This window comes from Dermochelys coriacea, chromosome 21 (genome assembly GCF_009764565.3).
Source record: "Dermochelys coriacea isolate rDerCor1 chromosome 21, rDerCor1.pri.v4, whole genome shotgun sequence".
Taxonomy (NCBI): Eukaryota; Metazoa; Chordata; order Testudines; family Dermochelyidae; genus Dermochelys; species Dermochelys coriacea.
In genome coordinates, this window is record NC_050088.1 from 16,988,512 (window position 1) to 17,016,203 (window position 27,692).

At 53.1% G+C, this 27,692-nt stretch overlaps 1 protein-coding gene across 1 annotated transcript in view; it reads right to left on the reverse strand.

Annotated features, from left to right (window-relative positions):
* SORT1 (sortilin 1) overlaps positions 1-27,692 on the reverse strand; it is a 36,704-nt gene continuing 9,012 nt past the window's right edge. Inside the window, exons 2-20 of the mRNA XM_038379507.2 lie at positions 24,414-24,473; positions 21,397-21,470; positions 19,895-19,997; positions 19,215-19,385; positions 18,757-18,830; positions 17,160-17,209; positions 15,706-15,836; positions 15,173-15,317; positions 13,100-13,255; positions 11,607-11,713; positions 10,911-11,013; positions 10,476-10,644; positions 9,869-10,059; positions 7,474-7,663; positions 6,834-6,950; positions 6,084-6,192; positions 5,813-5,919; positions 4,711-4,834; positions 1-3,737 (exon numbers count right to left, since the gene is read on the reverse strand). Of these exons, the coding sequence (XP_038235435.1) occupies positions 3,723-3,737; positions 4,711-4,834; positions 5,813-5,919; positions 6,084-6,192; positions 6,834-6,950; positions 7,474-7,663; positions 9,869-10,059; positions 10,476-10,644; positions 10,911-11,013; positions 11,607-11,713; positions 13,100-13,255; positions 15,173-15,317; positions 15,706-15,836; positions 17,160-17,209; positions 18,757-18,830; positions 19,215-19,385; positions 19,895-19,997; positions 21,397-21,470; positions 24,414-24,473 (2,196 nt within the window). The 3' untranslated portion in view covers positions 1-3,722. The remainder of the gene's footprint in view (positions 3,738-4,710; positions 4,835-5,812; positions 5,920-6,083; positions 6,193-6,833; positions 6,951-7,473; positions 7,664-9,868; positions 10,060-10,475; positions 10,645-10,910; positions 11,014-11,606; positions 11,714-13,099; positions 13,256-15,172; positions 15,318-15,705; positions 15,837-17,159; positions 17,210-18,756; positions 18,831-19,214; positions 19,386-19,894; positions 19,998-21,396; positions 21,471-24,413; positions 24,474-27,692) is intronic.

The window sequence follows — 27,692 nt, forward strand, 5'->3', positions numbered from 1 at the left end:
TAAAGTCCATTTGGCTTTTATTTCTAACCCAAATATTGCAAATATACAGAAAAATCCCAGTACAAAGTCATTCCCCAGCCCTGACTTCTCTCTCACCAAACAGACATTGGGCCGATAAAAGATCCCCTCCCCACCCTGTCTCTCTAGTATAAAGTTATACCCCAGCCAGGGTTGTTTACAGAACACGCCACACACCTTCATCCCATCCCGTGTGCCTTCCCTGGACCTGGACCCTGAGATACTCTCCATGGGAGGGCAGGGGCTCTGGCTTCAGTTACGTGGGGACATAGCACGGGCTGACTACCTGGCACAGCATCCCTGTGTTGATCTGCCCTGCAGCCACACTGGTAAACCAAGGGTACTGGGGCAGCATTGGGCTTAATGCCACATGACAGCAGCATCCCCAGGGCAGTGCTCTGGCAGCAACCATTCAGCAGGGACAGAGCTGCAGCATTATCAGCGCGCTTTGCTCAGGGAAAGGAAGGCTGCTGTCGCATGACCCAGCGAGGGCATCGGCACATGGGAAATGCACTGTCGCCCACCAGAAAAATGTCATTTGTCTCTCCCCTGGACTGCGTTCATCCCCATGGAGCACAAGCTTCCTGGGGGGCAGGTGCTCTCTGCGCCAACGTACCACGTGCATAATGAACATCAAGGCTGATGGGTTTAGGGGCAGGAAATAGGGCAGGGGGTGTGCAAAAGAGAACCAGTGTTTACTAGCTTCCTCGATAGCCTGTAGATGAGACTACTCCTTCAGAATAGGCTGGTCTCAAGAGCATGAGAATTCGTAGCCAGAGTTTTACATTCATGCAGCCCACCAGCTCATCCCCCAAATGCTCTGCTTCCGTTTCCCCTTGCAGGCTGGCACCTGGAGTGCTAAGAGCCATGGCCATCTGATTCTGCCCCAGGTGTCTGTGCTGAGACAGTCTGCTGGAGCCTCCCAGAGACACAGCAGCCACCTCTCATTTATTCTTCACCCTTTGTTCCCAGCTGGCGAGGAACATGGACCCTGAGTTCTCCTGGAGCTTTGGCCAGCTGCGGCTATTTGGCTGCTAGTCAAATTCTAAAGGAAAAAGCTCCCCAAAAGCTCATTCTTTAAAAAAATTTAGCTAAACCAAGTCTGGGAGCCAGAAACTCTCCAGGCAAACAGGCTAAGCTACTTCTTTCCTATTCTACACGACTGCCTGGATACGGGGGGACAAGGATAGAGTTGGGCAATGTGTTGCCCAGGAAAATGCACCCAGATCTGCCTTCACCACCGAGCAGCCTCTCTCTTAGCCAGAGAGCATTCGATCCCTTGCAACAGGCTACTCCAAAACATAGCACAGCTTCGGAGAGCAGCCTTCCAGCTGTACCCAGAGAAACAGCACTTTCTAGTGGCCACAGGAATGGCATGGCTCTGCCTGTAAGTTTTTAAAGGAAAGTCCCAGGGTAACAAGAGTTTGGTAGCTTACAGCCAGATTTCTGTGAAGGTATTTAAGGGCTGCTCCACTCCTTCTTGCAACACCTAACTGACTTAGGAGCCTAAATCCTATTGTCTTTCAGTGAAACTCAGGAGCCTAAGAGTATGTCTACACTGCAGCGTAAGCCCAGGGTTCGAATTCAGGCTCAAGCTTAACCCCCCTTTCATCTACACACAAATCATGCTAACCCAGGGTTTGGACCCAGGACCCCACAGGGGTGGAGGATGTGAGCCTGAGTCAAGTTGGGACCCAGGGTTCAAACCCTATTGCTTTGCAGTATAAACACAGTATAAACACAGCCCCTCTGGGCTCATGCTCCAGGAGTCTGCCAAAAGCCCCCCCAGTCCTGGGGGCAAATTTCTTTTGTCACCTGGACAGTCATGTTTTCCCATGCTGCACCATGAACACAGAGCTTCAGTGGCAACGTTTAAGGAAGGAACTAGGAAGCCTGGGGGTGACGGTGGCTGGACTCAGACCTGCACACTGCAGTAGATGCTGGAGCTCAGGTTGGGACCCAGGGTTCAAGACTTCCGAACCTGGGGTTACAAATGAGTGTAGACATTCAAGCCATATGTCTGCCAGCTGGAGTCCTGCTAACCCAGGCAGTGTAGACAGACCCCAAGCTCCCTTGAAAACATTATGCTCTTAAGTCAGCTGGTGCTGCAACACTGAACAGAGCAATGCCTAAGGCCCTGCCAAGGGTGGAACTTAGCAACGAGAAGAGTTGCAATAAATGGGTTTAATGTGGCCAAGAGCAGCAAAGTTGAGGGAAAGCTGCTAATGGGACAGGAACCTGGACAATTCTGGACAAGCCCTGGCTCAGTTCAAATAAGCCAAGTTTGAAAAATACCAGTCCTTGAGACTCCTGTCGGCCTGTGGTCGAACGATGCTCCTTGCATCTTGGCCTATGCTGGTGCCTAACAAGGCACCGGACAAATGGCAGCCCACTGGGACCTAGCCCTGGAGAATGAACACCAGTCATATCTGTCAGACTGTTCTATACATTCACTTTTTATCACCCAGCCCTCCAAGTGCAAAGGCCAATCAGACATTGGCCTAAACACGCCCTCCGCAATCAGCGGGGCAGCATCTATTGCAGAGGACAACTGGACATTTAAAAAGGGACATGGTCACATTGCACAATGTACTCGGCTGAGTGGAAATGCACCTAGAGCAGCAGCTTACAGTTTGTCAGGCGACATCACACCCAAACGCGGTACTGCTGGGAAGGGCAGGGCACTGAAGATCCTGTTTGTAATAGGCAGTGTGTCTGTGAGCCACCGCCAGGCCTGGCCACATCAACAGCACTTCTAGGAGCTATCAAACAGCTGGCCTCCTACCACTTTGGGGCGGGGGGGGACGGGGACGGGACAGGTAGATGTTAGAAAAATAGGAGCCTTTCTCTTCCGCTCCATTAAACAAAGCCCTGGGGCTCTTCGCCAGAGCACTGACATTTCAGTGCACAGATTCACCTGGAACACGCTTCCCACCATCCCGAAGAACACACCAGCAAGCAGGAGATTTATTCCTACCAAGTTTTCTGCTGCACTTATTCCAGAACTGAAAACAACCCCTTTCCCTCCCCTGCTGCTACTGCCAGTGTTTGCAGACATGGTGCTTTCCCAGTTCAGTGCTTCGGTTCCACAAGGGCCAGTCACAGCAGTTACTCCTGGTGTGGAGATGAACTCAACTTTACGCGCCACGTTGGTTTCATCCAATCACTTCTCTGATGAAGAAATCCAAGGCATCTGCCCCCCTTGTTTTGGCACGTGGCCCTGCAGGGTGCTGGCTCAGTGACATGCCGTCCTGGCAGGAACCCTGAGGCCTGCCCACGCTAGGTGAAGTGGTGGTGGTAGGCCAGTGCCAGCAGCAGCTTTGCCCAGGCCACGCCGAGGCAGAGATGAGCCCCGAGGGGTGACGCTGGAGTTAAGAGCCTTCTCTCTGCAGCAGGGTGAATTGCACCTTTGTAATGGTTAGTGCTTAGTGAAATGCTGGTTTAACCTTCCTATTTAGTCTTCCTTAAAAAACAAAAAGCTGGAAAGAAATCTAGTTAAAATAAAGATAAATTAAGCCCGCCCCCACCCACCCCCCACCGGCTCTGGACAGTCTCAAGGGAAGCGACAGGAGCATGGAGTTCCTCGGAAAGGGACAGGCAGCCAGCGCGGAGAAGCGAGGGCTGGAGGAGGCAGTTGCTGTTCTTCAGATCCGTGGCAGTGTCCAAACCCACTTGTCCCAGTGCCAGCGAGGAGCGACATGCCCCTACTCCAGGAGGTCCTGAGGAAAGAACAGGAGTGCTCACCCCTCAGGGCAGACAGTGCCAGAGCCTCCCCCATCTCAGCCTGATCCCAGGCCAGGACCACTCCCCTCCTGCCCCAGGAATGGGAGAGAATGGGACACCCCGCCTGCTGCCATCCCCACATGCTCAGGAAACCCCAGGGAACACAGCACTGTGTGAAGGTCTCAGCCTGTGTGATAGTTTGGATGGTGGGCGAAGCCACCAGGACAGCACAAACCCACTCCTCAGCCTAACGGCCCCAGGACAGACATCCTGTTATTGACAGGATGGGCACCACTGCAGTGTAAAGTTTCTCACATGCGCCATGTGGCTTCCTGGGCCAGAGGGCTAAGGACCTGGGGGTGGGGGCAGTGTCCAGTGTCCCGCTGTGCTATTCTCTCAGACAGACCACCTAGGAACAGGACTGGGACGGACTCATTTCACGCAGGCCATTCAGCCCATGCGGGGGTGGCTTTCAAAGATGCTTGTGAACTAGCCCTGCCCCACCGAGGCAGAGTGGGAGACCCAAGATCAAGTATTCTCCAAGCCACTGAAGACATTCCAGCCCACCAGCTGCCCCATTCAGAACTCCCTGGCCTGCCCACCCAGCCCCCCAAGGGCTCCTTTGGCTGGAGCTGCTCCCCGGCTCGGCTCAGGGCCTTCATTCTGCAAGCAGGCCAACCCCAGCAGTTCAGCCCTGACCAGCCTGGCCTCCTGAAGCCTGGGGATGACACAGAGGGAGGAGATTCTCCAGCAGCAGCCCTAAGTTCCCTTTGCCGGTGGCTGTGGGCTGCAGGGCTGCTCAGACAAAGGGGTATTTCATATGGTCCTGACATTCAGACCCCACTGCATGGGAGCAGCATCCATTTTTAACCCCATCCCAGCTCAAGCCCTGCTTCCCCAGGACACCGAGGACGTGCCGTGCTCAGGCGCTGCTCTCTGCTGCATCTGCATCACCCGCCAATCACCTACCTCATCAGAATCATCGTGGTAGCCCCCTTTATTTGTGGGGCTGGCTGCCTCCAGAGCATCAACCCCTTCCACCCCATTCGCCTCTGCATGCTGCTGCAGGACGGAATAGCGATGGACCAGGAACCTGGGGGTGGAGCAGACACGAGGGTCAGGGACACACCATGCTGTCTTTCGGCACCTCTGGCATGTCAAACAGCAAGACCTCTAATGCCCTAGGAGCTTGGGAAGGACAGCAGCCAGCACTGGGGGAAGACTTCCAGGCCTTCACAATGCCCTGTACTCTGCAGTGGAATGGTTAGTGACTGTGGACAGGACACAGCAGCTGCTTACCACCAATGATCTTCGCTTAACTGAAGCTGGTAGATTTCAGAGCCATCTCAGGATATGCCTACACTGAAGTCTGCGATACAACCACTAGCAACATGAGCAGGAGCCCGGGATCTCCGACAGCCTGCGCCGGAGCCTGTGCCACCGGACGACACTGCTGCTTTTGGACAGGGTGCTGCACTCACACTTTGGATTGCAGCATGGCCGTACCTGCTGAGGGGGCAAAACACCCAACTGGCTTCAAGACTGAACTGGATAAGTTCATGGAGGGGATGGTGCGATGAGATGTCCTGCGATGGCATGTGGCCCATCTGTCACTGGGCTGGTGATGGGACACTAGATGGGGAGAGCTCCGAGTTACTACAGAGAATTCCTTCCCAGGTGTCTGGCTGGTGGGTCTTGCCCACATGCTCAGGGTCTAAGTAATCACCAGATTTGGGGTTGGGAGGGAATTTTTCCCCAGCTCAGATTGGCAGAGACCCTGGGGTTTTTCCGCCTTCCTCTGCAGCCTGGAGCACGGGGCACGTGCAGGTTTAAACTAATGGCAATGGTGGATTCTCTGTAACTCACAGTCTTTAAAGCATGATTTGAACACATCATCACTCGGCCACAGGTTCGGGGTCTGTTACAGGAGTGGGTGGGTGAGACTCTGTGGCCTGTGACGTGCAGGAGATCAGGCTAGATGATCACTATGGTCCCTGCTGGCCTTAAAATCTATGAGATGTGTAATACTTCACCCAGAGCGACTGCATGTGAAACCCCTCCCAAACCTTACCTGCCCCCACAGACGTATTTCTTAATGATCAGGACTCCAGCTATGATGCTGAGGAGCATCACACCCACAGCAGCCAGGATTATGGGAGCAGAGTTGGAGGCAGCAGACTGCAGAGAAAGAGAAAAGCTTTACTACATTCACAACACATGAAATTTAAACCAAGACTGCTCCAGTCCCTGGCATTTGTACAAGAACCTTGCAGCCCTAAGGATCCCAAAGCACTTCACGGCCTGGTATTGGCTGGCTCCCCACATGGTTTGCTATCACCTACCAGTTGGCTGGGGGTCAACAAGTTGCTGGTGCATTTCCTCTTCAGGTCTGTCACCTCACGGCTTGGACTCTTCCCACCGCTACATTTGTCTCCCGGGATCTTACGATACCTGGAATGTCAGGGAAGAAAGCACCTGCAGGACCTGATGATCAGGAGGGATCTTCCCAGGCCAGCTCAGAGATTGCCCGGCCATTCCTGGAGACATCAATCTCACCCCGGGAGGGGCAGAAAAGTGTGCAGAGCAATGTGGTTTCCTAGCCAAGATCCAAAACTGCACCCAGACCTGCTGGGGGATCACGAGCTCTAACCTGCTAGGGGGCCAGAGGAACAGCCTCCTGAAGCTGGGCAGCTCCCTGAGGTCTGGCTCCATGACCAACTGCTCGCTGACAAACAGCACAGGACCAGCAGGGGCATCCGCATCCACATCCATTCTGTGTGCCCATCGCTGGCCTCCAAGGACCAGAAGGCCAGTTTCCCACTTGAATATGCTACAGCAGCACTTGTTCCAAAGCCCTGGGGCCAGGCTGGGAAGTACCATCGTTGCCCAGAGCAGAAATTGGTGACACAGCCTGGCACAGAACCTAGGTCCTCCTAATTCCCACCCTGTAGCCCTACACACTGGGAGTACGGTGCCATGGTAGCACCAAGATTTATCCCCCTGCTCCCAGGAGTCCCTGACACACTGCTGCAGCTTCTGCCCCTATCTAGGGCTAGTGGTTGCTGAGCGACCCTGTTAAAAAGCCACTTTACCCTCTAGTCGTCAGCAGCTCCTGCCTGCCATAGAGACAGAACTCCAGGTCATGGCCCTTCAGCTCCGGCTGCTCCACACAGACAGATTGGTTTTCAGGGCGGAAATAGCCAAAATCGCTGCAGCGCAAGGACAAAAAGCAGAGACGGGCATGAGCGACACACTGAGCGATGGCTCAGGGGGGCACTTCACCTAGCCAGCTAGAGCGTTATCACAGACAGTCCTGGAGCACTTGCAGTGGACTTTTCTAGCCAAGTGGATACAGGCTGTGATAGGCCTGTGGGTCAGCTCTTGGCACTCCCACATGCACCATAGGAAAGTCAGTGTCTGGTTAGGGGCCCCCCACCCCTAGTTATAGCATAGCACCATGTGTGGTGCATTCTGAGTGGGTTTGCCTTCACCAGGCACTAGGCATGGGATCCCTGACTCATTAGGTGATGCTCTGAGACAAACCCTACATGCCCACCGGGCTAGATGATCCACATGAGCAGGTCCCGTGCAAAGGCAGCTCCTACGCCACCACCCGAGCACGCCACCTGATGCAGTGCCACTCTAGTAACCTTAGCAGAGCAGAGGTCACCCCTTGCCCGACTATGCCGGACCCCTCGCCATGCAAGGGGAGCGAGCCTTTGCTCGCCGTACCAGAGGTAGTCCTCCAGCGTGCACGGGCAGACAGATGGCTGCTTGATCATCACATAATCCCGGCCATTCTGACAGACAGATGACTTGCGGAGACGCAGGTACTGCTCCTTATAGCCCAGAACGCAGCCATCAGTGCGGCTGCCGGGCTCGCTGGAGTGAGCCAGCCAGATAGTATAGTCCTCCTCCTCACCTACGAGAGGGGAAAGGTGATCAGACTCCGGGCACAAGAGGATGTAATTGAGAAGACAGGAACTGACCCTAGGCAACAGCTGCCAACCCCAGAGCTACGGGTCACAGCGCTGAAAGCAAGAAGAGGAGTGTGGCCATTCCAGCCCAACCTCCTACAGAATCGGGCACAATGAAGCAGGACAGTCTGCCCACCCGCAGGAAAGGCAGTAATGGGTAATACCTGGGGGGCACTGGCAGGGCCATGAAGGAGAAGAGATTTTACACCACCTGCTCTAGCCAGCAACAACCACATTCCTTTCCGTCAACACTAAAATCTGCCCTGAAAAACCCTAGCAACATCCACAGGGCTTTGACTGCCCGGTGAAGTTATTTGCTGTCAGTGGATCTCGGGATACTGGTAGGGAACCTTGGTTCCCAAGTAGCCTACAGGGGTTAGGTGAGCCTACCTCTCATCTCACTGGGGAGCTACAGGACCGTGCATAAGATTAACTCCAGGAATCCCCGATTTCTATCCTGGCTCTGTTGGCTGTGGGTATGTCACTTCCCATCACACCCATCTCAGAGGAGCCGTGAGATCTAGCACATTGGGAAGATTCAGAGCTCTGCACTGAGCACAGGAGACTCCTCTCATTTATACAACCCTCAGGACAACCAAGTGTCCAAGATGTTACCATGGCAGTGTCCAGCAGAGGCTCTCAAAGCATCACTGCAGCCTGGGAACCAGGCCTGTTTTACCGAGGGGTCTGGGCCTTGCCCGAGGTCACACCATGACTTGCCCAGTCGCCTGCTCTAACCACTAGCAAGAGGCAGGCACATTAGAACAAAGCCCCCTACACCTCCAAGTTCTCCACACCAAGATGAAACCCAAGGCTGTGCCTAGGCTCAGCACAGCTGCGATCACGTTTCAGGAGCGAAGGCTTGTACTGAAGGAGGGCAGCACAGAGGTGGGTGAACAGCAAGTTCCATTGCATGCTGCTCAGCCACTAACTGCATCATGGAAGTGATTGGGATGAAGCTGGAGGTGCTAGCCACTGGTAATTGGGACTTTTGACCCCCTGGAGAGGTGTGGGAGTTTGGGCGGGTGGGCTAAGCACACTGTCTCAGTGTTCCTGCAGTGACCAGCAGTGCAACGGTTAATGACAATACTTCCAGCAGTCAGCTGAAGGTTCCAGCTCTCACACCCAGAGCTAGTCTCATAGCTGTTTGCAGACTCTGCAGCATTTCACACTCTGTTCATGGGTTTCACCACAGACAAGCCACAGAAACAAAAAACTCTCTAAATGACCGCTCTGTGCAGGAGCGCAATGCTACAGCAAGGGAGTCACAGCATAGGCACTACCCCACCTGTAGCAGCAGCCTAGGGCGGGGCTGCTCAAGGAGCTTTCTAGCAATCTACAAACCAAAAGGGACATCCAGGAAACCGAGGGAGGGGCACGTCACTAAGGAGCAGACATGGGAATAGCAAGAGTGTAAACTCAGGAAAACCCAGGCAAGGATGAAGTTGAAACTGGCAAGAAATGTTAGATACAACAAGGATGGTTCTACAAATACGTCAGATTAAAAAGATGGATCAGGGATAGTGTGATCCCGCTGCTCCGTGGAGCTGGTAATGGGTTACAGGAAAGCAGAGCTGCTCATTGCGCACTGTGCTTCATTCTTTTCACAAAAAACAGCATGTGACCAGAGGACAACCAAAGTTATCCTAGACAATAAAGGGGAAGGGATGCTGATCGGAATAAGTAAGGAACATGTCAGATCTTCTGACCAATCTGAACGAATTCAAGTCCACAGGGCCAGATACTATTCACCCCAGGGTGCCGAAGGAATCGCAGAGCCACTGGCACTAGTATCTGTAAACTCCTGGATGACAGGAGAGGTCCCGGAAGACTGGCAAAGGGCCAACTGGTGCCCGTCTTTACAAAGGGGGGAACAAGGAGCTGGGGAACTTTAGACGAGTCGGCCTGACTGGCGATGTGTGCAGTCTATAGCAGAGAGGCACAGCCACTCTGTAGCAGCCTCTCTGGAGAAGATGTTCCACTGTAATGGGAGCTGAAACTCCCACCTCTTACCCAGTCTGTATCACTAGTCTGAACGCATCCGTACTCATCTATTCAGATTGCTCCCCAACTTTGCCCCTCTTAGCAGGCAAGCAGCCCTACCCCACCCCCATCTCTGTATGGAAAGGAGGGAAGCAAGAGATGCTCACAGTTTCTGCTGAGGAGATGACTGAAGTCAATGGTGTAGGAGACCCACTTGCGGGGCAAGACAGTGTCTCTGTAGCCCCAGAGGCTGACGTTCATAGATCTGGCTCCTGGCTCCGACGCCAGACCCGTGAAGTAAATGGGCTCCTTGGAGAAAGTGTACTTGTGCCAGCACTGGCCTTCATCCGTCGAGAACCTAGATAGAAAAAGGCTTACCATGAGGAGCTGGATTCACAACCAAGGAGAGACCAGGTGGAACTTTCTGTGACCCTCTGCTACGTTCAAAGGCAAAGAGGTGTGGAAAGACAGGCTTGCGCAGACAGGCATGAAGGCCCAGAAGGGGGAGCTTACCGACAGAGTGCTAAGCACAAAGCCGTATCTACCCAAAGGAGGGCTCCTTCCCCTCTCAACAGCCCTACTCCCATGGAAGATCCTTTGAGTAGCTGCAGAACAAGGTAGGGAGGGGAAATCCCAAGACCAACAGCAGCCTAGTTCCTCCCTCAGCACCAATAGATATGGACAGAGCTAAGCTGACAGCTTGCCAGAGCCTCCCAGAACCAGGGAACAGACCCCCTTCCACCCCCCCCTTTAGCAAGTGGAGCTCAAGCTTACTTAATCACATTGATCGGCTCGAGGCTGTGCTCAATGGCTACGATGATGCCCCCGGAGTCCAGGATGGCATAGTGATGTGGTCCTTCCAGCACCCGTGCCCAGGTATAGCCCCCATCATCCGATACGTAAACGTCTGGGCTCACCACGGAGATGGCATCCCCCACGCTGCCTGCAACATGGTGCCCAACACCACAGGATTTAGCGCAAGTCTAGGAAGTGTCCCTTCCTCAGGGGCAGACTGAGACTTGCTTCCTTTGACCTTCCCCTGCCCCACAGCCTTGCTCTGTAGGAACGAGCAACTCACCCCAAATGGATTAAACCTGTCACTTGCCAGCCCAAGGCCCAGAGGATGGATTCTGAGAGTCCCCTCCTGCCCCGCCCACATAACCCCTCCACTTGTCCTCTCCCTGTGTTCGTAGCAGTCGCGTCCGTTACCGTGAGCGATGACTGTTCCAACCACATTGGGCTCAGACAGAGGCAGCATGGGCACGTTGTGATTCAGGGAGATGCCGTACAATGCATAGATGTAAAGGCTACACTGTAAATGACACCAGAGAAACCAGGTGAGGAGACAAGACGACACATGGGGGAGGGGGGGTGTCTTCCTGGCATGTTCCCACCAGCATCTCAGCAAAGCCCAGCTCAGGTTTGTGCCCACCCTGGGTCACTCAACTAACGTAGAGCCAGGGACCTTTACCTGCTTCTGCCATTTCCATTTTGTGCGAGGCACAGACCAACCACACAGGAAAGGCAGCCATCTCCCCCCAAAGATACCCCACAGCCCGGATTAACACACTGTGAAGTCTTGGCTGGTGTCGCTATTGAACTTTACTTTATTACACATCTCACTCATGCTGCAGGATGCCAATAAACTGAGCAGAAAGTTGCCACACACAGGCCTGATGCTGCAGTGTCTGGGCTGCTAGCCCTGCCATGGAAATAGGTCCCCTTGGACTTGCACATGGGAAGATGCAGGGGTCTTAAATAAAAGACTGCTTACAAAAAATGGACTATGTGGCCAAGTCTGCCCTGCCTGTGTCCCAACACATGGCAGTGCCCCACACCTGAGCCTGGCTGCCCCGGGACTCATGAGAACACACTGTGTCTGGCAGAGACCCCAGACAGACAAACCTCCTCCTTGTTCTTTGCTGCAGAGTTACACTTAGCGTTGACAGGCGTCCTCAGCGGCAACCACTCACCGCCCTGGTCGAAGGTGATCACCGACTGGATGGAACGGTCTGGAGGGGAAGCGGAACACTTGGTGTGAAACCCTTGGTGTTTTGTATTCCACTCAGCTCACTCCAACTCCGCTCTCCCGTTGAAGACAGCAATACGGTCTGACGTGACCCTTGTCCCGGTCCATCGAGCAGACATCCCACCCCCATGAGCCAGGCAGCCTGGCTGCAGCAGAAGGTGATGAGTCGATTTCTCCCTGGCAGCTGACCCACATATATTTCTGCTGCACCGTTTTCCCAGTGTAGAGCGCTCTGCTACACTGCACTGAGGAGTTTCTCTCCAGCTGCAATCACTCCACTGTCTCTGTTCCAGTTCTAGTAGGACCCCAAGGACTGGTTCAGTAATGGGCCAATAGAAAGCTCCCCAGTTACACCAGCAGGATGTCCAGGAGACAGCAGAGGTGAAGAACCATCCTTGCAGACAAAGGAGGAGCGGGCAAGTTTCAAGAATTTTTAAAATCATTATTAAGCCAGCCAGGCTCCCTCACTGCTCTGCCTTAAAAGTTAGACTGGTCCTGCATGGCACAGTTAGTGTCTGTTCACCGTATTAGCTCATACTGCCATGGACTACTCGCCTCCCTTTGTATATCACTGCACTGTTTCAGCTAAAATTCAGACACGCCAGTGAGAGCGCTGTTTCGCCTCCCAGCGACGCCCCACGGTGCCCACTTACCTCCTCCCCCCCGACGTGCCTGCATAGCGCCATAGACTGCTGAGCAGCACAGAACCCCAGCGGGGCTCTGCCAACAACCTGATGCTTTCAAGCTCAATGAGTAGAGTCCTGTGTATCGAAAGGTCTAGGTCTCACCCCCTCTCCCAGCCAGAATAAATCTGTCCAGGCTTTTGGAAGCCAACTCAGGCTCTCCTCTAAAGACCTCTGGGCTGAACCCAAACTTGGCCATTTCCAGCTCTGCAGGAGACTCACACGTGAGCAGAGAAAAGGTGATGGACTGAAAGTTGTTTTGCACCTAGGGACCAGCCGTTACTTTACTCCTGTGAGCAGGCCCACCAGCATCAATGGGAGCAGGACTGGGCTCACTGACTTCAATGGGGCTACTCACATGAGCAAGGACTGCACACTATCCAGTCATGTAAGTCAGGCCCACGCGAACCCTGCAGACAGTGTAAGGGTTCAACTCAAACAGGAGCAGGCAAAGGACAGCAGAGATACACCCCATCCTTCCTGGGCCTCTGTGGGCCCCAAAGCATTCCTGAGGCCTGGTGAAGACCCCTGGAGAATCATACCCCCAGGAACAGGGAGGGGCGTTCAAGAGAAAGGTTCTGGCTTGACTGATGCTTTACCCCGGGCCGTTCCCCGGTGCCAAGGGTTTTGCTTTAAACGCAGCCATCCTGCTGGGTGCAGCCCATCCCCCAAGAGCGAGCGCTTGCCTTCAGAGAGCACGCTGGTGATATAGACACCCCGCAGCGAGGTCACATTGGTGAAGTCAGTTTCACTCCCAATGCCAGTGTAGAGATGCCGTTCAAGGGACTTGGAGTATATGAGGCCTCGATCATCGGAGGTGTAGATTGTGCCACATCCAGTATCTGCAAGACAGACAGATGATCAAGCTCTGGAAGAGGAGCAATCAGACATAGCTGGGCAATCAGATAGCGCCATCGAGGTTACCAGGCCAGGGAAGTTTCCTGGTCACACCCAGACTCAAGTCTCCACATGCCAGAGTTGCACCTTACGCTGCCAGTGCTGACATAGCATCGCATCAGCGATTTATCCCCCCTTCGCATGGCGGGGGCACCTGGGGCAGAGAGAAGTAGCAAGTCCCAGAGGGGAAGCAAAGATGGCCCATGAACTCCAGCGCTCACGTGGTGTGATGCTGCCAGATGCCAAATTCTTTGCTTCTACTTACAGCTGGCCTTGGAGACAGCACTTTCACTCTCTGCTTTGCTAGGAACGATGGCTCAGCAGTTAGGGTGCTAGACAGATGCTGGGCTTGATCACAGACCATGAGTATGTGTACAACAGGGATAACAGCCCTGCCCCAGAGGGGTGTTGGAGGATAAACCAACGACAGTATTCTGGTAACAGGGTCATCTGAGCAAGGGTCTCCCTCTGTCTGAAGCCCAGTACTGATCCCGAGCCCCTTAGTTTTGCCAAATCAAAACCAGTGCAACTGAAATGTCACAGGCGTGATCATGTGTCGGGGACAGCTTTCCCGGCAAGTCTGAAGCCAGACAGTGGTGCAGAAGTGAGGATTACACTCAGCGTAACTCCGGGCAGTCAGTAACTCTCAAAGCCTGCAGCCTAGAAAGCAGAAGTTTGGGTTAATCTGCTGCTCTGGAAGCCTGGTGCCTTGGAGGAGTTTGCTGCAGAGGGATCTGGGGGGAAAATTTAAGTATTTACATGTATCTGACAAGCAACTTCATGTGACACATACAGCTATGGCACAGGGAGAGTGGCAAGGAGCACAGAGGGGACCCCCTCAATCCCTGTTCCATGCGGCCACCAGCCTGATGCGACTCTCTCCATGACTGAAGAACGGGTGGGCAGGGAATTACATTGGGTGTCCAGTCTTGACACTAGAAAGGAAGACTCCACAAAGGGACTGGTCTGAGAAGGAGCAAGGCCATCTGCAAGCTCTGCCAGGACCCCCAACACTGACCAATTCCTGAAGTCTTAAAGAATATTAAGGTAACCTTAACTCTGCCCTTGTATCACTACTCACAAGACAGTCCTACTTTCCAGCAACAAACATGTTGACTGCGTCAGCGACTCTGAAAACAGACTTGTGATCTAACTGGCCTGCTTTGGTCTTGCTCCTAGTTTGCACTGGGGAATTTAAACTGAAGAGCACTTGTCTTTCCATCACTACAAGCTGCTCTTACCCTCCAAGACCATGAACAATTGCAGAGAAAATAAAGGAGACTGATGCACTTTTCTTCATCAAAGCAGGCTGGATTCAGGACTATAAGATTCAAAGGACAGATTTTTCAAATGCCGTGCCATAGTGAAAGATTTGGCACAGATAAGAGGCTAATATTTCTAAGGGAATAGTTTAAGGTGTGAACCAAAACTTAGGTAACTTAAATGATGGGGTACAGGGTAGCTTGGAAACCACATGCATCTCAGACACGCAACGTACAAAACCATAGTTTTTGCATGGGGCTATGGTATTCCCACAGCCATGGGCTACCAGGTATTAGAGCCCTTGCTGGACTCTCCTTCAGAACGCTGCCTCCTACATGGAATTGCAGTGGGTATACAAGGCAAGTCAGTGCAGAATGGGACAAAGTTACTGTTGTTTCTAAACTTAGAACATACAGGCAGGGGAGTTACGCGAGTTATCAGCTTGGCTTTGCATTTCTAGGCTCTTAGGGTTTGCTATCAGAAGACTACAGTGTTCTCTTGAGTAGAGATTTACAATCAGCTCCAGCTGGATGAAGCACTGGAACTGAAATTTGGATTTATTCAGGCACACACCTGTCCACCTGCCCTCTATCACTCACCTCCAGGGTCATCCACATGCATGAACACCATGTCCTCGTTAGCTGCCAGGATGGAGAAGAACTGCTCCTGACCCACAGATGGAAGCTGGGCCATATTCCAGGTCTCCCCTTGGTCAGTTGAGACATGGATCCTCCTTGTATTGCCCTAGAAGGCAAGCACAATCTTTATGCAGCACCACCAGTGACTATCGTACTCAAGCGTTCATCAGTGCCTACACTCCTGGGGCCTAGAGGGAGCGGAGAGGGTGACAGGGAAGAGAAGCAGGAGCGAGAACAGTCCTGGTACTAGATCAGGACACAGGAATGGGATAAGCAAATCTGGACAGCCACATGCTCATTTATGCCCCTGCCTGTTCCCAGCCCCTTAAGGCACAATCACATTTACACAGACCCTGCACCCACAAACCCAAACCAGGGCATGTATCCAAACCCGGGCCACAGCCTCCCACATGGAAACAAAGACAGGCCGTGACTTTGTAGACTCTCAAAGCCACCTGGAAGCCAGACGGAAAGGAGTAAAGCAAATTTCCTACCTTCTCCGTCACCACGGAAGTAAACAGGAAGTGACCTCCCAGACCAAACGAGTAGATTTTGTTTCCTATTGTCTTGAAGCTTTTGCCAAAGTCACTGGTTTTCTTTAGCTCCAAAAACCCAAGATCAGTTTCTTAAGAGAAGGAAACGAGAATTCATGTTGTTGCAGTGGAGGGTGGGGGTGGGGACACTGAGGCCATGGCTACAGAAGGAAGAGAAGCTGGTGTAACTACGTTGCTCAGGGGTGTGAATAATCCACCCCCCTGAACAAAGCAGTTAACCCAAAGCCCCCAGTGTAGACAGAGCTAGGTCAATGGAAGAATTCTCTGGTGACCCAGCTATCGCCTCTCAGGGAGCTGAATACCCCCGCTGGCAGGAGACGCTCTCCCGTCGCCATCGGTAGCGTCTTCACTGACCTGCTGCAGTGTTTTAAGTGCAGACAAACTCCGAGGTCGGGAAGTGCTGACCCCCCAACCGCAAGTCCATTCCTGCATCACCACAGCAGTTTCTCGCCCGGCCTCTCCCACACTCCAGGCAGAACCTCATCCTGGATCATCAGCCAGCTCGAAAGGCTGCTAGATTGTCTGCGCCAGACCAGCACCGGGCAGTGCCCACGTGCTCAGCAGCTGAGCCTTAGCCTACCCAGTGGCAGGAGTCCACACCAGGCTGCCCCCTGAAACCTCAGACAACCCTGGCTCCAGTTCACAACACAGGCCTGTTCAGCTTCCTTTCCACCTTCTGTACTCACAGCCCTGGAGCAGGGTGGAGCCATCTGTGCTCGACATCACCCACCTTTTGGGATCCCACCATCACATCTCAAGCTGGCAGTGATAAAGTCTCCGGGAAGCCCTAAGGAGATCAAGTTCTCCCCCTAGACGTCCCTCTCTCCCCACTTCTCAACACCCAAGCTCTCCCACCACACACTAAGGAGCTGTAGCATGAGCACTGTCGGCCCCTGTTCTCCCTCCCCAACTCCCCCAGCAGCAAACCCATCAGTTTGCTCTCAGAGTTTTGTGAGGGTATTACGGCGTCATACTCTCTGTGATCACTGGAGAGCGCCTGGAGAATTGTGACCTGTAGGACTGCTACATTTAAAACAGACTGGAGATGTAATTTACATAAATTGTTTAACCTGTAAATCCAGGCATCTAAGTCACCTTATATGGTACCTGGCAGGAGGGGTACCACAAAGAATTGACAGGTTTCAGAATCGCATGTTAAAATAGCCACCGATTAGCTTTATACAACCTCCAGAGCATTTGAGCTCAGGACCATTCACTGGCCTGTCCCCAGCTCCTTGGGCAAACAAGTCAGTTGCCAACAGCTGATGATTTATTAAGGTGTTTGCAGAACATGAAGCTGAAGGGAAAAGGTTTGTGAAGTCTCTGGCCTCAAACACACAAAGTGGCTTTGATTCTCTGATACTGCACAACTGTTGGAACCAGGGAGTACTTACTGCAGGAGTCATTCAGGTAGGTGGTGAAGAAGATGGTGGTGTTCGGGCCCCTAGAAACAGACAGGAGGGGGGAAAAAAAACCATGAGTGCTTAGAAAGCTGATATAAGAAAAGCAGATCAACAGCTGCGTCAGGCTGTCTGCACTGCAGTTGGAGGTGTATCTGCAGCTTGGGAGGCAGATCTGTACTAGCTTTCTTCTAACTCGCATTGCTCAAATATCCATGAAGACGCAGCAGCACACACACAGGTGCAGGCTATACAAGCGGACCCAGAACATGTTGCCAGAGTCCCTACCAACATGTTTTCTCTGCTGCTTTTAGCTGCACTAGTTGTATTAAAGCTAGCACAGGTATGCCCACATAGGCAGCAATCACACCCCCAACTGCAGTGTAGACATACCCATAATTTTACACAACATGGGGACACAGGTGAAGCCAGACTCCCTGAGCAGGGACAGCTTGTATCCCAGTGATATACTGGGATTCTACAACACATGCAATAGTGAGGATTGCTACAAGGCCTTTTGCTACAAGAAGTGTGGGTCCTTTTGCTCAAAAGTCTGGGGAACATCCAAGGGGTTTGTGAACTGCAACCAAATACCATCCATACCGCACACACTGGCCCTGTCCAGGTAGTCACTGAAGAACTAGTTTGACTAGATTCAAGTAAGTTTGTGATGAAGCTTCTACTTACCAGAAGCAGGGCTGAGACCTAACAAGCTCATGGCACCTAAGCCCATGGTTCCTAAACTGTTCCAGTCTGAACTGAAAGCTACCAGATGCACGTGTCATCTTGGTATCTAGGACCAGAATGCTTAGTGGTATTGCTGACTCCAAGGGGTTCAAAATCCAGAGAGACTAAGCAAACTGGGATTCAACTCCAAAAAATCCAACTTCCTCTCACCTTTTAGGTGCCCTCCCTCCCTCTGTAGCAGCCAGGAAGGAGGATTGTGGGCACCCGTAAGCAGAATCGGATACGAGTGGATACAGCACAGGCACAGAAGTTTATACACACATTAGAGAAGCGAAGCAGCCAAGCAGGAACTGGAGTATTTATCAGGCTGCTAACGGTCTAAAGGAAGCGTGTCATGGACACAGACACTCAGATAACCCCAGTAAGGGAGGGTAGCTGGCCAGGTATGGGGAGGCTCCAGATCAGACAGTTAGGTGAAACCAGTCAGGCAGGTTTTACCAGATGAGCCCAGCCAGAGGCCCGTGGCTGTGTGCGGAGTTCTAGATACTCCATCTGAAAAGAGTGGAGGCTTCCATTGAGGGAACACTCAGTCCATGCTTTCCCGACCCTTAGAGAGCAGTTTGCGGCTCCTGATGAAAGAATCAGAGTCCAGGACACTGCACTGTGGCAGGGAAGGCTCCCCTACCCTCAGTGGGATGGGAAACTTATTTCTAAATTAAAGCGTATTAAACATGAGTGGCATGTGCCCCTCATGCTGTTGGGCTTCCTCTATGGGAAAAGAGAGAACAGAAAAAGAGTGCAGGAGTGTCAATGGAAGAGCCACAAGCAGTGCTGAGCATCTCCTGCTTTCCTTTGGCGGGAGAGCTTAGAGCAGCGGACACCGAGTTACCATTCGGCTACTCACCATTTTGCCAGACAAACAGCTTTGTGGATTTCTTCCCACTTCTCCCCAAAGTTCCTGGACACCCAAAGACTGTTCTGAAAAGTTCAGTAGTCAGACAGGATTGCTGGTTACTGGCTGTGTTACCTCTAACGCTTCAAATAGCATCTGGCCTAAAAAAATGCAGAGCCAACCCTCTGAAATGGAACACACATCAGGGCTTCTAAATACAAGGCCACCTAACATTCCCTGGAAAGTACCGACTGTAGGTTTCAGACTCAGGAATAGAAGTTCATCCCCCAGAAGCCTAAAGAGCTAAAGGACACAGCAGCTGTGATTTGTCATTCTTCCCCTTGTGGGATGCTACCACCCGACCCCACCAGGTGTCGCTACAGAACTCATCCCAGGACATCTTTCCGCGCACCCGGGGCGCTATGTACGAAAGCGGAGACAAGGGGAGTGGGACATGTCCTGTCTCTTACTTCAGTGCTGAGGAGCAGCAGGTTGTCGGAGTTCTGCGGGTGGTATATGACCTGACTCTGGGGCTGAAAGGGGAGATCTGTCTGAGCAAAGTTCTTAGCATAATCAGACGATCTGAAGATCTTTCCTCCATGGCTCCCTCCAGGCACAGGTATGTCCCCAGTCAGAATCACCTAGACAAGGAGCAAGAGGGAGACCAGGTCAGCGAGGGTGCACACGCCTTCACTGCGACAGTCAGCCTCGGCCGCGTCCCCCGCGCCGGCTGTACTGACCTGCTCCAACACAATGGACTTTGCGTGGCTCACTCAGTCCCCATTTCCCTGCAATGGGATCAGAACGTGCATTTCCTGGCAATGGGGCTCCACGTGCTTCACAGGCTCTGGCTAAGCCCCAGAGAGATAGGCAGACAGGGAAACCGAGGCACAGAGCTTTGACAGGACTTCCCCTCAATCTCCCAGCAGGTAAGTGGAGTGTTGGGAGCAGTACCCAAGAGCACACCACCATCCCTCCTCTGAACACCAGTCAGCACTGCCATGTGGAGAATTGCATTTTAATGAACAGAAGTGCATTGCTATGCAGCATGAATGCAGCCCTCATGAAGGCCAGCTCCATCCCTGACTCAGGAGCAGCTCAAGGGAGTCCATGCTGTCCAAGAGCACATCAGCAGCTGTCTGTCTCCTACCTTCCCTGAGTTCTCTGGTCCGATGGCCATCCCGAGCTCCGTCCGGATGAAGGTGTGGTTAATGAGCTTAGTGACGTCTACGAAAGTTTTTCCATAGTCCTCGCTGAGAGGAAAGAAAGTAGATAATGACTCTTTTAGAGCAGTGGTTCTCAAGCAGTGGTCTGGAGCCTCCCAGGGGACCGGGAGTAGGTTTCAGGGGGTCTGCCAAGCGGCACCAGTGTTAAACTCGCTGGAGCTCAGGGCAGAAAGCCAAATCCTCGCCGCATGGGCCTGAAGCCTGGGGCCCTGAGCCCCACCACCCAGGGCGGAAGCAGAAGTCTTAGCAATGCAGTTTTGCGGGGGCTCCTGTGCTGTGGGGCCCTGGGGAACTGCCCTGCTTGTTACCCTCTAATGCTGGCCCTGGCTTTTATATGCAGAAAACCAGTTGTTGAGGCACAGGTAGGCTGTGGAGTTTTTACAGAATGTCGGGGAGCCTCAGACAGAGAAAAGTTGAGAGCCCCTGGTCTAGGAGACACCTTGGGATGCAGCACAGGGGACAAGGTGTCAGTGATGCTTCAGGGACAACTGCTGGGATTAGAGAGCCTGAAAGAAGGGATGTGCTGGGCAACTCAAAGCAGCTGCTCAGTGCAGCTACCAGACAAAGAACGGAAACTTTCCATGGCAAATGGCCCCTTTTCCAGCACTCGAGCTAAGGAGGAGCCAACCTGCAAGAGTTCCAATCACCCAGGACCAGGAACAGCCCAAAAGGGAGTCACAAGACCACCAGACCAGTCCTGCATTGCTCAGCTCCAGCCTACAGGCTCCTCCCCCCAAAAAAGGTGTTTACCCAGGACTGAGAATATTCCAGTGTCCAATGAGCTCTAATCCCACAATCCTCTGCATCAGTGCAGAGGCGTCTGGGAAGCAGTGGGTACTGGTCACACGTGCCCATGAAGAACCAGGGCATGATTTGGTAGAAGAAAGTGAGTGACCAGGCATCACACACCAGGATCATCGAGTGCTAGCTCCTCACTGGCATGGAAATGGTCTCAGCGACTGAACACCCAGATTCCCAGAGCAGCTGAGCAGCCCAGAGCTGTTCTTGTCACCCTGCAGCACGCCCACCCCACTGGGCTGGGCAGAGTTTCTTTGCATTCCTCACACTCTCCCAGGCACATCAGAGGAAGAGACAAGATACACCCAACCCCTGGCAATTATCCCCACTCGAGGCATCGCCCATTCCTGTATGGCAACCCGGCACCCATCAGTGGGGGTGACACAGTGGAGTGATTCGGCACCAGTTTAGAAGCCCTGCCTCCCCCACCACACCCCAAGGAAGCTGCCTGAGCCTGCTGGCAGCTCAGCCTCCCTCCAACTCCTCCCCCAGTGGCTACGCCACCCTTAGGGCTGGCTTCCAGCGAACGAGTGAGCTGCAGCAACAGGTCCGACAGCCAGACAATGCAGCTCGCTAATCCACCAAGTTAATCAAATCAGCTGCATGCATCTGGCACCGGGAGCCTCACCTCCTGTAGAGTTTGGACTGCTTGAAACTCACGAACAGCAGCGGTAACTTGAATGTGGTCAGGACAAGAATAACCTGGCCAAAGAGAGGACCAGAGAGTCAATCCTGGGGAGGGCCATCAGGGAGAACTCATTAGCAGCCCCGCCCCCGGCCTGGCGGCCAGTGAGTGGAGCCCTCATACCCCCTCCACTGGATTTACTGACCTTGGGAAGGGGGTTGACAGCCCCTTAAATACCCCGCCTCAGTCCAGTCACTTAGTGCTTTGACCAACCCTCCACCCCACTCTTACCCCTCTCCCAGGGAGAGCAGCTTTAATAGCAAGACAGGGACTCGCTGGCCAAAAAGGTTTGTATTTGCCAGGGCGGGAAAGGAGTCTGCTGGCGAGGTACCCCCAAATTGCAGGCTGTGTGTGCTGTTGTCGGACAGCCATCTGGCCTCCAGCCAAATGCAGGGGCAGGTTATTGTCTCAACCCATTTTTCACAAGAAAAAGACAATCCCAATGTCTTTAAGGTATCAAGTGCCACAAGCTAGTATCTACAGATGGTCTTACAGGAGTATACGGCACCTTCACCTTCCAACAGGCAGCCGCTTCTAGGGTGGAAGGCACCAAGCAATAGACAGCACAATGCACAACACTGATAAAGGGCGGGGTTGTTGGCCAGGCTTTAGGACACACCATTCGCCCCATAAGAAGGGCCAAGGGATCTTTGATGTCCACTGCCCAGACAAGACCTTGGGATGTAAGGTCTTGCCCTGCAGGCCCACACATGGGGAGGCTGAGGAGCTGAACCAACTCTGCCAGGGCTTGAGCCAATGACTCTAGGGAGACTAAGAACTTCAGACATGGGCTTGAGCCTCCAAGCTGCTCTGCGAGAGCCTTGCCCAGGACGCAGCAGGTGAGGGAGGCTGGCTGCCTCAGCAGTTCTTTCCTGCGGGAGCCCAGAGGAGTGTAGGTTACTCTGCCTGATAAAGACAGCCCAGCCCTGCCCTGCCTGGAGCTGTAATTTAGAGGGGCAATTCCAGGGGTTGGAGGAGCAGCCGCCTTGTGATAGCTCGACAGACAAACCCTCCGACGCCAGCTGCTCAGCGAGCAGTGCTGGCTGTGAAGGTTTCCTTGCAGCAGCTCCCTTGCTCCATTTTCAGACACTTCTAATGAGCGTTAGTCACACAAGAGCACAGCTCAGCACCATCCCACTCCTCAAAGGCCTGGAGCTTCCATAGATCCCCAGGCCTGAAGGAATCATTGCAATGTTCCCTCTAATTTTTTACATCCATGTGCGGAATTAATTTTGTTATGTGCACCAATATGGAGGTGATGAGTAGCAGGGGTGTAGAAGGGGACTCAGGGCTAGGGCAGGGGGCTCCTGCTGGGGGAGCAGGCTCTGGGGCAGAGGGTTGGGATTTGGGGGGGGGGTGAGGGCTCCTGCTGGGGGTGCAGAGGGTGAGGGCTCTGGCTGGGACCGTGGCAAAGGGTTGAGATGCGGGGTGGGGCAAGGTGCACTGAGGGCTACGGCTGGGGGTGCAGACTTTGGGCTGGGGTTAAGATGAGGGGTTTGGGGTGCAAGCTGCCCCAGGGAGAGAGGACTCCCCCCAGCCCTTTCTTGCTGCAGCAGCCCATGGCCAAGGGAGAGGCACCTCTCCCTGCCACAGCCCTGCATGCCCCTTACCTCTCTCCTCCGCAGTACAGGCCCCGGTGACTGCGCGCCCGCATGGCCCTAGGGAACTTGGGACCACTGTGATCATCCAGTCTGACCTCCTGCATAGCACAGGCCAGAGACCTGCCCCACAATCATTCCTAGAGCCCATCTTTTAGGCAAACTTCCCATCTGGATTTAAAGATGGGCAGTAACAGAAAATCCACCATGCCCCTCGGTCAGTTGTTCCAATGGTTAATTATTCTCACCATTACAAATTTACTCCTTATTTCCAGTCTGAATTTGTCTAGCTTCAACTTCCAATTCAGACTGCAAATAAGGCATCTATTTTGGAAGCTGGGCTCTCAGCGATGCTGGGACTTCAAGATGGATTTAGCATCAATGGGCCACGGGCCGTCTCAGTGCAGCAGATGAAGGAAGAGGCAGCACATATCCCTGCCCCACCCCCCGAGGCCAACAATGGGGCAGTGTAAATCCTCCATCCCTAGCTCAAGAGGAAGGAGCCCTGCTGGCCATTTCTTACCAGAGCAAAAGGGGGCGGCTCCCCCAACCCGTCAGGGTCATACAACACAACGCTCCCATTCGAATCTGTATAGACCCTTGTGCTGCCATCATCCCTGTAACACCTGGGTACCTTCCGCCAATGTCTGCTGCCTCCAGTTTGTTCTCTCCCCAGAGGGGAGGCAGGTGATGGAAGAGTTTGGCGGGGGGGGGTGGGGGGGTTAATTTTAAAATATTTATTTTTATTTCTATGTATTTAAATGTTGGGCCCTCCGGAGCAAGACAGAGCCAGATACAACAGCCAATGGGCAGCGGGCCCTGCTAGCATAATGGCAGCCACGGCCCGCAGCAGCTGCTGCAGAAGGGGTCTCATGCTGGTCTACATGCAGGTTTGTACTGAGAGTTAAAGTAATGCAACCCTCCAGGGCGGGCACAGATACATCAGGATAAAGGTGTCCTATCGGTGTAGCTCATTCCTGTAACTGTACCTAAATAAGCGATACCAGTTTAAGCACAGTTCTACCAGCATAACTGCACCCCTGCTGTAGGTTGCGCCACTGCTGTAGGTTATGTAGATTTGTGCCATTTTTAACTATAATGGCTTCTACAGTAATTTAGCTGGAGTGTTAGACCAGCCCGCACCAGGGACCTTCCTAGGCAGGATTAAATGTACGGACATGCAGAACGCTGGGAGTGTTCAATAGTCAGGAATGCTTGTGCCCAAGGTTCAAGGTGAACACTGCTTCCAGGAAGTGAAGTGGTGCTTCCCAGCTGCCTCTCCGGCTTGCTCACCTCCCCTCAATACCTGTCATTTCGAAGGGTTACCTTTCAAAGCCCATTCAGATCAAATGCGCTACTTACTCCAGTGCTGTCTCCAACCCAGGAGAGCGATACAGTACCGCTGAAGTCATCAAAGACATACTGCAAGGAAAGAGACTGGAGTCATATCCAAACTTCCACGCTCCACACCCCAGATCAGGCAACAAGCCCCTTTACTTCCTGTCACCGGAGGGGAGAGGATCAGGAGGAATTTGATCTGCATGGCGGAGTACCCCCTGGTTACACACCATCCCAAGGCAGTAATAACCACCCAGCCACCAGCCAGGATTTGTCCAGCTCACTGGTATTTCCCTCCCTCTCATCACAGGTCGCCTGGGGTTACCTGTGCAGTCTATTGCTGAATCAATAAAGCCAGGAGACATACCCCACCAGGGGCATTTTCCCAGCTTCATGTTCCCTCAGGTGGCTTCCTTCACTGATCCACACACATCGCCTTACATGGGATGTTACTGAAATGCCCAATGGATTTTTGCCACGCACCCTGCGTGTGACAACTCATCAGTTTGTGTCTCCTTGGCAGATCTCATGGGCAGGTGTCCAGAGTCCTCTTCTCTCGCTCGATACCATCCTGCCCCTTCGGTAGTTCAGGTAACGCTAGACAGCTTATGCTGGGCAGGCAGAGCAAAGCAGTACTCATGCTTTGTGGGCCAAAGGTGCTAAGTTCAGCCCCCACTGACCACCTCTCCAAGGGGCTGATGTGCTCGTGTTTGAACTACAGAGCCATCTTGTCTCTACCCCAAAGCTTTGCAGGGGCCTGGGGCCTTTCCCCTTAGCACTTGATACTCATCAGCGAGTTATTGCAATATGGAAAAAGCATAGTAAGGTTCCCCTTGCGTCTCCCCTTGACGCACACGCATGATAGCAGCTCTGCTAGGGGAAGCCGATTTCACTTTTGGTTCTGCTGAAGTGCAGATGCTTGCCCAGTGTGGTCACTCTCACCTAATGGGCTTCATTGCTAAAGCCAGAGCCCCACAAGCATCATGAAGCAGGAGATCGTTTACAATCCAGCCCTGTGAGAACACAGGAGTGAGCAGCACAGACTGCTCCCAGATCCCACACCCTCATGAGTTAACAACAATGCCTCTCCTATCAGGGAGCTCCCCAGCAGCCAGCTGGCATCGAGAAGGGCAGTAATGGCTGAAAGTTAAACAGAGCTGGACTCTTTTCCTGCTGGACATTACTAGTCACCCATAAGAGCAGCACCATACTGACGAGAAATGCACTGGTGCATTTGTTTGGCCTTGCAGAGCAGTAAAACTGGGCTGTGCACTTTATCACAAGCACTAGAGTAAACAGAGCAGCCCTGCCAGCTTGCAAAGGCATCTGCGTCCAAACAGCATTTTCCACAGCTCCTGCTGGCTACCAGGCAGGAGCACAGCAAAAGGTGCACAGAACACTCCCACTAAGCAAGGGGACAAACTGGACCTGGCCTCAAAAGCCCAGAGGGACTTCAGAGAGACGAAGCCAGCAGAGCAGCGATGCTGGGATTTAGCTAGCTAGCGCCATGTTAGTGCCAAGGAGGAACCTGGCAATACAAATATTCTCCTGAGCAGAACAATAAACGCCATCAGTGCCCTGCCCTGCAGTCTCAAAGGTTGCCTCATAATCTGTTCACAATCTCACTACATTTTGAGGCTCTCCATGTTACAGCTCAGCAGGCACTTGCGCCATAATCCTAGATCAATGGCTGAGCTGGATAGGACACAGACTGAGATTTGGATTGCAGGCAAAGAAACCTCTCCCCCTCCCAAAGCAGTGACTCTGAAATACCTGTGCATCTGGGAACAGGAATCCCAGCATTCTACAGGCAAGACCTGGGAGATGGCCAGACAGTCACCATGGAAATATACCTGGGACCTTGTAATGCTCTCTTGTGAGAGGCCCTCAATACCTTGACTGCGACAGGAGAAGTGCTACCAGTTTCAGCCTCAGGCGTCCAGTTACCTTTGCTGGAGGGGGTGGGAGGGGAGCAGAGACCAAAGCAACACCTTGGGGAGAGTGCAGAATGCTGTTTCTTCACAGCCATCGGCACCTTGCGGCCTCAGTAGTGCAGGGGCAGGGCTGTGCCTACGCGGTTACTGAGCTATGCCAGACCTGTGCAAAAGGGAGTTCTCCTGGGGAGATCAGAAGGAAGACGAAGGGAGATAGGGAGGCCGTGGAAAAGGCTCTTGCACCAACAAAGAGCTGGACCAGAGAGAGCTGATGCTATACAAACAGGAGGAGTAGAAGATGGAAAATCCAAGACGTGGGCTGGAGCAAGCCCTTGGAGTGTCACTAGCCTGGGTGACTCTGAAATGGACCCAGAACAATGTGGAGTTTGATGCAGTCTCACCTTTTGGAGTGTGCAGGAAGGGGCTGATCATGTGCTTGAGTGGAGGGAAGTGGGACTTTGGGGGACAGGGGAGGGATTTTCAGCAGACGAGGAGCAAGACATGGAGACACACATGGGACTTGCCACAGCCAGGGATTGGCCACATGAGGAAGGTGAAGGAGGAAAGTTCTGGACGAGAGAGGGGCGGCAGAGGACTTTCCGAGCAAAGGAAGGAAAGAGGAAAGGACATGTACAGCATACAGGGGGCAGGGGCTGGCCCATCCGTTCAGTGGTGTGTCAGTGTAAGGGGGATGGGTATGGTACAGTGCAGACAGAGCAGAACCTGTGAGCTGCAGAAAAGGGGAGAGAAGTCAGGGCAGCTGTGCCCCTCCTCCCCAGAGCCAGTGCGGATTAGCGGATTCATCTGAGAGACACCTATTAGCATCTCATTAAAAAAATGGAAGAAATGTAAATTAGCTATGTGCGTGACAGATTGGACCAGGGATACCAAGAGGGGTCACAGACATGCCAAAGTGAACGTAATCCAGACAACATAGGGCCTACGAGCGAGAGGAAACCCAAGGGGGAAATTTACAAATGGTTGGCAAAAAACTCCCTACCAGCCACCTCCAAACACGGAAGCCGACTCTGCATTACTGTCCTAGCCATCCCTAACCCCAGGCAAACCCGCCTTCTCGCTCCCCTCCTCCCAGGAGGGAGCAGCTCCATAAAGATGCTGCTTTGAGCCAGAGAGAGTTCTCCGAGAGCACCGAGGCACTCCCCTGGCACATGGCTCACGATAATCCCAACAGGCTTCCTAACCCCCTCCACTTCAGCCAAGCAAGATTGGGAAGGTTCTGTTTCCCTGGGAACGAAGTTGTGCTTTAATCTCGCCAGGCCTCATGTTATGAGGCCATCAAATCATTCACTGGATGGCCATGTGACAGGAGGCCCCTCTGCTATACAGCAGTGTAAAAGACCTCGCGTTT